At 44.6% G+C, this 12,139-nt stretch overlaps 1 protein-coding gene across 2 annotated transcripts in view; it reads left to right on the forward strand.

Annotated features, from left to right (window-relative positions):
- tbc1d4 (TBC1 domain family, member 4) overlaps nt 1–6,896 on the forward strand; it is a 47,036-nt gene extending 40,140 nt beyond the window's left edge. Inside the window, exons 22-23 of one of the 2 annotated variants that reach the window (XM_080785315.1) lie at nt 632–811; nt 2,937–6,896. In XM_080785315.1, coding sequence (XP_080641441.1) covers nt 632–811; nt 2,937–3,167 — 411 coding nt within the window. In that variant the 3' untranslated portion in view covers nt 3,168–6,896. The remainder of the gene's footprint in view (nt 1–631; nt 812–2,936) is intronic. The other variant, XM_080785316.1, reaches the window with a different exon arrangement.
- Nucleotides 6,897–12,139: the final 5,243 nt, after the last annotated feature.

Here is a 12,139-nt window from a genome sequence, read left to right on the forward strand (position 1 = left end):
ATGAGAGAGAGAGAGAGAGGAGGGGGGAGAGAGAGAGGGGAGTTGCACCACTCTGTTCACACGGGTGTGATTTTGTATGAGAAAGCACATTTTGCCTATAACACTAGCATTGCTCTGATGGTGACCTGAGAATTGTCTTAATTAATTTGCTGTCTGGAAAAAAGAAAGAAATGAAATGGTAAAAACATAAATAACCCAGTTTAGACGTATCCTCTGAGCCGTGTTTGTTCTATTGTCATAAAGGCAGAGCAGAGTGTTCTTTATTGCAGTGCAGGGCCTCTGGGTAACAGTAGTATTGTTTTTATTGAATGTGTTCAGCTCTGGCTGTAAAAACAACAGTTCCATGGGGAGCCATTCCATTTTATGGCGATAATCCATTTCACCAAAAAAAAGGAAAAAGCACATGATGCATCATGGCTGGGGGCAATGTCGGGATGTCACATGACGGTGATGTGTTTTTATGTACAGTGTACACCCCACAGAGTTACTGTGTCATAAATCTGCACCGTTCATTTTCACCATTCAGCAAATATAGAGCATAATATAGAAGAAATATGTTATAACGCGTACTTACCCACTCGAGGATACATGCCGAGTGACCTGCCGTGCCGTGTGACCTGTGCGTTGCCAGGTGTTGGAGATGGACATTTCCAAGCAACTGCACGAGTACGAGGTGGAGTACCACGTGTTGCAGGATGAGATGGTGGACGCGTGCGGCCCTGTGTCCGACGACGGCGAGAGGCTGGACAAGCTAGAGAAGACCAACGTCCAGCTGAAGAAACAGAACATGGAACTGCTGGAGAAATTGCAGGTGAGAAAGAGCTGGGCCACATTTTCCATAGCCCTGTGTGAAGGCCTATTCATAGTCTGGATTTTCGGTGGTAAGGTGACCACCGTTTTTACTCACCACCGCTCAACGTTATTTCAGTTCCGGTGGTCAGCTCACCACCGGAACTGAAATAACGTTGAGCGGTGGTGAGTAAAAACAGAGAGAAGGGCTGGAGCGGTGGCGGTGGTTTGCTCTACACCGCGGCTCGTGACGTCATGTTGTAGTTCGGTGGTCACCCCACCGCCGTAAATCCAGACTATGTATGAGCCTTTAGAGGGAAGATGACTGATTTAAGCAGTCACACCTGGCCTGAGTCAAACTAGAACTGGACTCAGAGCTGGGTGTGGCTGCGCACCTGTTGTGCATGGACTTGATTAAGGCACAACAGGATAAATCGGTCATCTCCACAAACACTCAGGAAATAGCCTCTGTCCGGGCAGTGGAGAGATCCGCTCGGCCATGTAAAAGGATATTATTGTGTATAATTCCCTGCACATGAAGGAATAAAGCCCTGACTACAGATTAGAACCAGCTTTCCTTTTGCCCTGTTGCCTGAACTAGGAAGATGGCTGGAAATACTCAGCACATCATGGATTGAAAAAATATAGTACTGCGTTGTCAGTCTGTATAGAAATGCCTGTGAATTCTCCCCCTGTTGATTGTATAGAGGTTTCTGCCATACTGTGTGTAACCCTTTCTCTCAAGTCTTCAAAAACCAAAAAATAAATAAAACTACCTCCAATACTATCTCAGACCACCCATAGATGGCACTAAAGTACAACTGTTTAACGTGTGGAAAAACAAAGGAATGAAATTCTGTTTTTCTCTTCCTTCGAAATGTTTCTTCCATTTGGCTCTGTGATAATTAGTCTATACAGTAGGACACAGTCACACACAGTTACAGTCACAGCTGAGGGCCTCATCATTGATCCAGATCAGATAAGGCAGTGAAGCACCTAACGATAAGAACAGACAATTCTGGTCTTCCTCTGTTAACTCAACAAATCGAAACCTTTGCTAAGAACTCGGACTGGTTAGTTGCTAATGGTACAACGTCGTCACTTTGTGTGTCGAAAACTGTAACTTTTCAGGACATGGAAGAATTGATCTCTGTTCCAGTAAGGTTCCAATGGATCAATGTAGTTATTATGATTTGGTCACAAGCTCTTTGTTAATACCGCTATTTATTGAGGGGCGCTAGCCCCTCCTATATACAGGTTTAATGTTTGTCTTTAGTTCAATGTTTATTTAATAAACGCCACTGACAATGAAGGGAAAACTTACGTCATTTTGTCCCTAACACAAACATTAAATACCATTAACAATAAAGAGAATGTAATGTTTGTGTTGGCACCGTTTGTTTTACATCACCATTACATCACCTGATCAACATGAGTTACACGTAAAACATACCTGATTGTATTAAGTCTGAGTCGTTGTATTGTCGGGGGGAAAAAAATACTATAATGTGCCCTTATTGGCTATTGGCAACATGAGTTAGACTTTAATATATTAGCGCCCCTCACTTCACACAGGTGTGATTTTTACTACTATTTTGTTAAATATCTATAGAACTTCAGACACAAACTTCAACCTGGCTTCCCTATTTTGGGCATGTCATTATAGGCAAAAAATATTCAAATATTTATAAAAAATAGAAATCACACCCGTGTGAAGTGAGGGGCGTTCTTATTTTTTGCGTCCTCTTTTTTTCCATCTTAATTTTTGTCTTCGATGTTAAAGGGCTAGTGCCCCTCAAAGAACGCGTCACATTGAGTCATGAAGTTGTGAGATTGTAGATGGGCTATTTTTGAGCCACTTTCTCACCACTTTTGAGCAATATTGTCTCGTGAAAAATCACACCCGTGTGAAGTGAGGGACGCTCTTATCATCGTGTACATCATCATGGCGTCACACGTCTATTTGCTCAGACACATCTGCTAATTTTTTGAAAAATCGAAGAACGACTGACATGGAAACATTAGCTTTTTCAGAAAACTGTCAGGATGTAGAAGACGTTTTAGAACGGGTTAAAACACCAAAAAGAGGTTCCCGCCCCCAAAAATGGCTTAACGAGCTTTAAACTTAGCGTCCTTGTCCTCGGCAGGCGGCGCGGCAGAAGATCCTGACGCTGGAGACGACCGTGGAGGGCTTCCTGTCTCGGGAGAGCAAGATGAAGCACACGATACGCTCCCTGGAGCAGGAGAGGGCGAACCACCAGAAGACCATCGAGCGCATGCGCTCCTGCCTTCCTCCGGACGCCCTGGCGGACGTGGAGATGACCCAGATTAAAGCAACCAACGGAAAAGCCAAACCGGCGGCCACCAAGAAGCCGTGATGGCTGCCTTGCTGCTGGGGGGGGTAACAGACAGACAGACAAGACAGACAGGCAGATGGACATGGCAGACAGTGACTGTAACAATACGGAACAAACCAATGTAATATTGGTTGAATAACTGTCTATTTCATTGTTATTGCCGCACAAAAAAAAGAACAGGAAGGTTCTCGTTAATGCGTGATGTCTGGGCTTTTTCGACAGGCGCAAAGTGCACGGCGAATATCTGTATGCTATTAGTCAGCAGACAGTCCTCTGACTGTGGTGGGAGTACTGCTTCAATTATATGAGCCCTAGACGGTGCTGTTAGTGAACCAAAGCCCCTCCCTCCCCCGGTCTCTCAGTCTCATCCGTTCTCACTGCCAGTTACAAGGTAAAAGACTGAGATGGCCCAACACCGCTATTCATCTCTGTGAGTAATCACTGGGGCTGTTTCTGCTGCTTCTGCTGAAAGTATGAGAAATGAGTCTCCTCCTCCAGGTCTTTCATATGCACTGCCTTAAGTTTTTTCCGCAATCAAACTTTCCCCCCCCCCTGTTCTGTAAACACTACAGAAAAGTGTGCCTGTTGTTGGCACACAATCCTTCTTCTGGCTCAAGGGCAACTGTTATTATAGGCCTTATAATATTGGGAGTTGAACGATTACCCCCCCCCCCCCCCACTGTCTGTGAACTCCCTATGACTGTGTATGCGATTGACAATGCAACAGGTTGATCACCACCCTGCTTTCTAATCACCATGTGTTGTTTTTTTTTACACTTGAAAATTATGTGAATGTATAAGATTCCCTCCAAAGAGCTTTGCAACTGCCTCATGTTGCTTGGTATAGCAACATCTTGGGCACGCAGGGAACGCGTGCGTGCGTGCATGAATAATCTCTCAGTATCACACTAACTACAAAGGGACTTCTTCTAGCTGCAAACGCTTATGTGTGTGAGCGGAGCGCACCAAATACTTAGCACTCCTTTCTGCCGCTTCTCGGGAGGAAGTATACTTCTCCCCAAAGCCCCCAGGCAGGATGTGAGGTTGTCTGCCTTCTCTCTCGGCTTCCTGTGTGACTGACCGAGGTGTCGCCTCCGTCGTCTTGGCTACAATCAGACGCTTCGTGGCAGCTGCTTTGTTCAGATGTCATCAAGCTCTCTTGCGAAAGCACTAAAAAGGATAAGACAGGATTTTAATATAAGTGTGTAATGCGAGGCAATGCTCTGATATATTATTATTTTTAGATCTTTGATTTGATTGATCATTATCATCGTCCTTTTACTCTTATCCTTCCTGTGTGTGTGTGTGTGTGTGTGTGTGTGTGTGTGTGTGGGGGGGGGGCAATCAGCAGACAGCATTTCTCTGTGAGGTGGTTAATGATGATATTGTCTTGCTCAAGTCTCGCAGGCAACCCACTGCCTGTGGTTACGTTGCAGTTGGTCACATGGGCTGCTGTGTGTGTGTGTGTGTGTGTGTGTGTGTGTGTGTGTGTGTGTGTGTGTGTGTGTGTGTGCGTGCGCGCGTCAGTGCACAGTTATTGAGACAGAGAGAGCGAGAAAGGCCAAACAGGAAATGTGAAGAACACAAAGTTGTTCCTCTCACTGTCTCATTTGAGATGCGTCTGTCTGCCCGCTATAGGTCTACTTGAGATAACATACACACAGACAGCGAACAGGCTGACCCAATAGACACTGTGTTCCGTGAGTGTCCTTGGCATGCTCTCTCTCACACTCAGTTTTCTTTCATCCATCCCCACCTCTGTATCTGACTCATCATCTCCAGTGATTCTGATCTAAGCAAGAGATACGCTCAGACTCTGCTCCACTTTTCACCCTGACAACCTTTTGTCCAATTCAATGTCTAGTTAAAAGTGAGTGGTACTCAGACAGACAGACAGACAGACAGACAGACAGGCACAGCCAGGAACACACATAGCTGTCTATAGGGTGTGGCTAGCACCACTCAAAAATAGTGCATTGTTTCATGGCTGTCCATCATCTTCCTGCCTGCCATTAATAATAATGTCACTTTCTTTGAATCAGTTGTAAGCACTTCACCGTAAACATTACACAAGAAACGTTCTTTTTCCGTTGCTTTTGGTAAAATAAAGACAAAGGAAGCTGAGGTGGAAATCAAACAGGTTATGTTGCCATAATGTGGTCGACACCCATGCAGTCAGCTACCAGTGTGCCCTACCCTTTCTTTTTGTTCGTTCTTTTTCAAACGTTTTGTCTAGGCAAGGCAAGTTTATTTGTATAGGACATTTCAACAACAAAGTTCTTGAACACACGTATCACGTTATAAATGAACATTTAAATGCAATAAAAATATTGAGGAAGTTATTAAAATGGAAAAGATAAGTGGATGTATTCCTGGGAATTTAACTTCTGATTAGCAGTGTTAATTAGCTCTGATTTGAGAGCCGGTGTTGCTGTTTTCGCACCTGATTTACATTAGCCCACTTATAGATTTGTTGAAATAATGAAACTAATCCAGACATTGATAAAAAAACAAAACATTATCTCCACCTGGGAAATGGTCTCTGAGATAATTGAGATGACATTGTGAAGGTTTTTCACCGACCTTTTCAGAAACCGCAGTGAATGGAGGGGTTTCTTTGCAGTTTGTCCTTAAGTGGATACATATCTGGAATATCCATTATAAAGGTTACCGAGGGGCCTGCGTAGGATGCAATTCCACACTTTCTTTTGCTCATATGTGCTATACGTTTTGCATGATTACAGTATTTGTGGAGCAGTCTGCATCGTCTCATTTCATTATGGAACTAAATATGTGATGCTTTCTTCTCAATTTGTGAGTGTCACAAAAGGCTTTCTGTCTGTTACCGTTGAATACAATGCTTAATGCAATGACCTTTTCATCAGTACTACTGCTTATCTTTGGACTTGTTGTTGAAAGTCAACAATTACTTTGACAAAATCATTTGCGTGCAAACCACTCTGTTCTTTTCGTATTTTCACAAACCTTAGCTTACTTTGAAATAATATCAGATACTGCCAATACATTCTTGAGTGTATCAAAAGAGCAATCAGCAGGTTTGCTTAACCTTCAAACCCGAGATGTATTTTCTTCTCTCAGTGTATTGGTGAGTGCCAAAATGTGAGGAAGTCTCTGTCATCCACTGCCAGCAGAGAGAAGAACATGATGGCGACATTAATTCTGTTTTATAAGGCACATCTTTCTGCTTCATGGCAACAGGTTTCTACCGCTTCAGTCATTTTCCTTCTGGTGCTCTGATGCTGGGCTCTTTAAATAGTATTTGTATGTCCTCACGGCAATGTGAATTGAGTGTTTTCTGTTGACATGGGGGCCTACACAAAGTTCTTCAATAAACCTCAACATGCCTTTTTTTTCTATCCACTCATTGAGTGTCTTTAATCTCCCATAAGCTCTCGTAAAGAAATCATGCTTCCTTGCAGTTGTACATGGTAGCACTCGCAGAGTAACGATTTAGCCCCGAGCAGAGAGTGTGTGTGTGTGTGTGTGTGTGTGTGTGTGTGTGTGTGTGTGTGTGTGTGTGTGTGTGTGTGCGTGCGTGCGGGCACACGCATGTGCGCAAACATTGCATAAAAGGCCAATGCAGGCAATTTTAGACACTATTTTAAAGACCTTTTAATCAGTTTTGTTTCTTTTTTTCCCCCATTATTTCTTCTCTGTAAAACGCCTTGAGTACAGTACCCACAGTTACAATACAACATTTCACAGTGTACTATATTCTTGACAAGGACACTCTTATATTCTAGCTTCCCCAACATTGTGGATAATATAATAATACATGAATAAATAAAATATATATATATCAACAATGGTGTAGTAGTGGTGGTCTAAACCAGCTACGCCAATCCAAGACGATGGCCATGGAGCTTTGTTCTGGGTCTCACAGCACACGCAAGCTCCAAAATAATTCGACATTTCACACAACAATTGCTATTGTACTCTGTCAAGGTTCTAGGCTTATTATCCCGCCCTCAATGTATTCACATATTGTACAGTACAGTATAACACTGCCTTATTACGCAATACCTCTGCTGGCTACTTTCTGAAGTGGTCCATGTCATTTTCGTCATCCCCTTTTTTTTTGCGGGGGCACGGTGTCACAGTCGGTAGTGCTGTCGCCTCACAGCTATAAGGTCCTGGGTTCGATTCCTGCTGTGGGTGCTGGGGGCCTGTTCTCTCCTCCGTTACATCAGTGCCCATACCCGAGGTGGGGTTGGCATCCTGGTCTCTAAAACTACCTCTCCCTGGCCAGCCGGGGCGCCTGATGGAGGTGAAAGGGACTGGTCGGAATAACCTGTTCCTTCCACGCGCTACGTCCGGCCAGGGAAACTCTCCCCTTTCGGGTGAAAAGTATAGCAGCTTGGACTCCTCATGCATAGAAGGAGGCATGAGGTCAGTCCGCTGCCCCCCCAGGTTGGCAGAGGAAGTGATAATTGACACTGGGTGAAAAAAATGGGTTGCAAAATCATGGAGAAAAGAATGTTTTTTTTTCACCCTTTTCGTGAAAAATGGGAGTCGTCTTATAATCAGAGTTGTCTTATATTCAGGGTGGTATGTTTTGCACACTTTTGTCCGTGTATAGCTATAATCTCCGGCACCGTTGTTCCGGCCGATGCCAAACTCTGCACACACACTCCCTGGATGCCAACGACTAACCTCTGCCTCAAATTCTTCTGAACGGCCTGTTATAGCGCCACCATGAGGCTGATTTTTTGCAAAACACATTTCTTTATATTACTCACACAGATTTTATCCATGTCGACGCATATTACACACTATCTCTATAGTCATGTGACCAACACGGATCTGTTTGATCTTTCATATTCCATCCTGATTGGCTATACGATTGACATTTAAAGTTTACACGACTGGCCCGTTTATAACAAAATGGCTCAAATCATGAAATCTGTGAAATGCACATTACCACATACTATAAAAACGCCACTTAAATGATTTCACATCAGCCTCATGGTGGGAGCTATAACAGGCCAAGTGGTTTTACCTATAACTGCACTGATCTGTGTACAACTTTGTATGTGCACTCCCTAGAGGCCAAGGAAAAAACTTTGCCCTGCATTTTTCACATCTGCCACACACATTTCTTTACATATTACTCATACAGATTGTATCCATACATCACACAAATCGGTGTACACAATCCATCACAAACACTCCTATCCTCCTGGTGGAGACCTGTGCCCCGAGGGGAACTTTTTCTTTTTTCTTTTTCTTTTTTTGTAAATAAAATAAATAAATATTTTTTTTTAAAGTACGGTACACAAATATATCTATTACTGTATTGGGGGACTGGGGAATAAAATTGATGTTGAAAAAGGTGTTTGTTTTTTAGTAATATGGGTGTCTGTCTGTTGCTTGGGTAGTAGGAACTAGGAACCTTATATAACAGGTAGTCCGTGACACAGGAACCTGTTAATGGTTGCACCTCTTCACCTTTGACCTGGAGAGGTGTTGCAAACTCAGGTTGGATAAACTCATGGGGAAAGGGAAGGCACATATACTTTCTCCCAAATAGGTAAGATATACATTATTGTTTATTGTTGCTGCACTGTTGCTGCTTCTGCCACTGTGAAGAAATGGGGTGTTAATATATATGTGTGTGTGTGTGTGTGTGTGTGTGTGTGTGTGTGTGTGTGTGTGTGTGTGTGTGTGTGTGTGTGTGTGTGTGTTGTGTGTGGTGTGTGTGCGGAACCCAGAGGCTGGAGGAGGACAGGACTGTCAGAAGACAGCAACAGAGACACAGGAGGAACACACCCATGACTGCCATTACCACTATACCACCACTACAACCTACCCATGCCCCACCTGCAATAAAAACATGTATAATTCCAGGATTGGACTCTTTAGCCATCAAAGAACTCACCGTTAAGGACATAAGTGGACGTCCTCATCGGATTCGATGGACAACCATAAGCAAAGTAAGTGTGTCATTGACCATCTATAGCCTCTGTGATACAAGTAACGGTAAACCCCAACACAGACTGTTGGCGCTTCACGTGCGTCGTGCGTGCATGATTCCCCCCAAACTCATAAATGCTATAAAGACAGTGAGGCAGTTGCAGATCTGCACATGCTGTATCTTTTCAGTGGTTTTTTTTCCTTTCATATCAAGGCCCATTAATTAACTATTGGTCATTTGAGCCACGGAACACCATTTTGATGACATTTAGCCCCAAAACGAAAGAATATTTTGTTGTCGTCGGATAAGATTCCATGCTGTATATTGATGTGTTACCATTAGAAGAGATGACAGGCAAACGATGATCAATTCTTCTACATTCTCTAATTGTGTATAGACCTCTTGTAAATTAAGTAATGCAAATGTTTAACAATAATTTAACTCTTCAGAGCGTGAAATGAAACCAAATGGACCTGTAAGTTTTATGTTTTATGTGTTTAATTCACCGTTTTGTAATAATTTGAAAGAAATAGCAGATTTGTGGCGGACCTGGTGACGAGGCGCGCGCGTTACGTAACCGGAAATCAACCAACCGCCGGCTAGGGCTAGGGCTTCTGGGAAACTGAGTCCTGGCTCGCTTTGCTCTTTGTCTGTGACCCGGATCACGGAAGTGGCTTTTTTTGTCGGCTCAATAATAACACATCATTGGAGTGTTTTCAAGCGGATTTTCATAGATCAAAGGTGCAAATACTTTGGCGTATATATGCTGCTCCAAAGGTATAATTAAACAATCCCAGCAGCCCTCGGTATATATATATATGTCATATTAATATAAAGCCCTCAAAGTGTTAAATGGAAGATATGGAAACCTTTCAGACTCCCGATTCAATGTCACAATGGGACATGCACGATTGTTTTCTTTTTTCTTCCATACTGCAAATGATACCCTCCTGAGTTTGTCGAGAACACTTTCATGTTGCTTCTTCCTTAGATTCCCCCCCCCCCCCCCCTAATACTTTATGGACATGAATCTCTGAAAGAACCCACGGAGGGTTCTAATCAGCCTGCAGTGGGAGGGAGACAGGGATGGGGGTGTGTGGTGGTGGGGGGACGGGGACGTGAAAGATAGCAGCCCTGTGCCCACTCATTGTTTTCATAGGAGGGGTTTTGCACAGAGGAGAATGGTGTGTCGCTCTGATCATCCACCCGCCAAGCCCAGAGCTTGTCCCACATAAACACAGACACACGCGTTCGCACACATATACACATGGCCAAATACATCCCAGAGCTCACGGCGCGCGCACGCACACACACACACACACACACACACACACACACACACACACACACACACACACACACACACACACACACACACACACAAATGGCCGCCAAATCCAGGGCCTATCGCACACTAAACAAAAGAGGCCACATTCCTGGCGTATTCCCACACGCGGACACTTCCTGCAGCAGGGGAACAGTGGGATAGCATGGTAGTCCACTGGGGATTGGCCAAGAACGACACTTCCTCTGCCGAGGGCCTTATCAGCGCTGTTTGTGTTTTTTACCCTGTCCTATCTTCATCCTTCAATCCATCCATCCCTCCCTCCTTGTCCCATGCCCTGCCTTCTCCTCCCTTTCCCCTCTTCTGTGTGCTCACGTTCCCCTCGGAAATGTGAGCTTTGATCTGAGGCCCTTTTGTTGGAAATTAGGCACGGCAATATTTACTGTGTATTTTATGCTTTCCTCGCTGACCCCCCCCCCCCACACACACACACACACACACACACACACACACACACACACACACACACACCCACACAGCTGTAGATAAGGTATATTTCCAGAGAAAGAAAAAAAAGTCGGGCATTGATGGGCCATAACACAAAACATCAGTACTCTGGGAGGCATGCATGTGATGTGAATTGTGACGTGTTTTTTTTGAACACCCTTGTCTTGTCAGACGTCTTCCTGCTGATGCTTGGATCAGTCTTAATGATCTCCGTCAGGCCACAGGCAAGAGGAGAGATTATTTATGCTCCAACTGTTTGTTTGTCTGTATGTCTCTCTGCATGGGGCTAAACTCGCACACCGCGGGACCAATCAACGGCAACTGTCTTGTGCCCACTGCTGGTGTATACTGTAGGCTAAGGACGTACTGTACCTCCACATATTGTGTATATTTTAGATTAAAAAAACAAAAACACATTAGATATAATCATGGTCGGATTTGGCGTAGATATATGTTCCACAGAAGACACCTTTCTACTTTATACTTTATGTGATGGTGCATGTGACTCGCAGAGCATAACCTGCGTGCATGTGTGTGCGCGGGTGTGTGTGTGTGTGCGACGTGTGCGTGCGTGTAAAAGTTACTGGACCAGGGGCCCAGTAGAAAGAGTATATAGACAGAGGGTGCTGGCAGTGAGGAGAGCTTCTAGAGGGGTTTGGAACAGAGGAGTGAAAAGGCTATAGAGAAGAGTGGGGCGTGGTGAGGAGGGAGGGAGCGTTGTTATAGGAAGGGTCCCTCCTGCCTTATATGGGAATTTAAAGTGCACCGCTTGTGATGCAGCCTGAAGGCTGGAGTTGAAACGAGCAGACAACACTAGGAATACAGTCGGCACGGCAGGTACAAAGTCTACGCACCAACACGGCAGCATATACAGTTATCTCCAATTCAAATCAATAATGTGGGTTTCAGGCAAAACACAAGGCACACACAAGCAAGCACACACATTACTCAAATGGATGCAATACAAAGGTGAGGCGAACGAGCCTCACGTGAGCAATAGAGAAGCGCTCTTGCGTTGCCAGCGGTGGAGGTGGGAGCGGTAGGCGGGATGGAGGCTGGGTGGGGGTGGGGGGGATACGAGGGTAGAAACAGCTGGAGGGGCGGGAGAGACTCAGGTGGGCTCAATCTAGTCCAGGGAGAGAATCTGCCCCCCGGGGGCCACACACACACACACACAGTCATACCCCCTTAAATCCCCCTTCTCACAGTCGAGCGCCAGCCTTTGCTTTTCCTTTTTCCCCACATTTGCCCAACCCCTATTCTATA

Source organism: Protomyctophum bolini (genome assembly GCF_963924005.1).
Source record: "Protomyctophum bolini genome assembly, chromosome: 16".
Taxonomy (NCBI): domain Eukaryota; kingdom Metazoa; phylum Chordata; class Actinopteri; order Myctophiformes; family Myctophidae; genus Protomyctophum; species Protomyctophum bolini.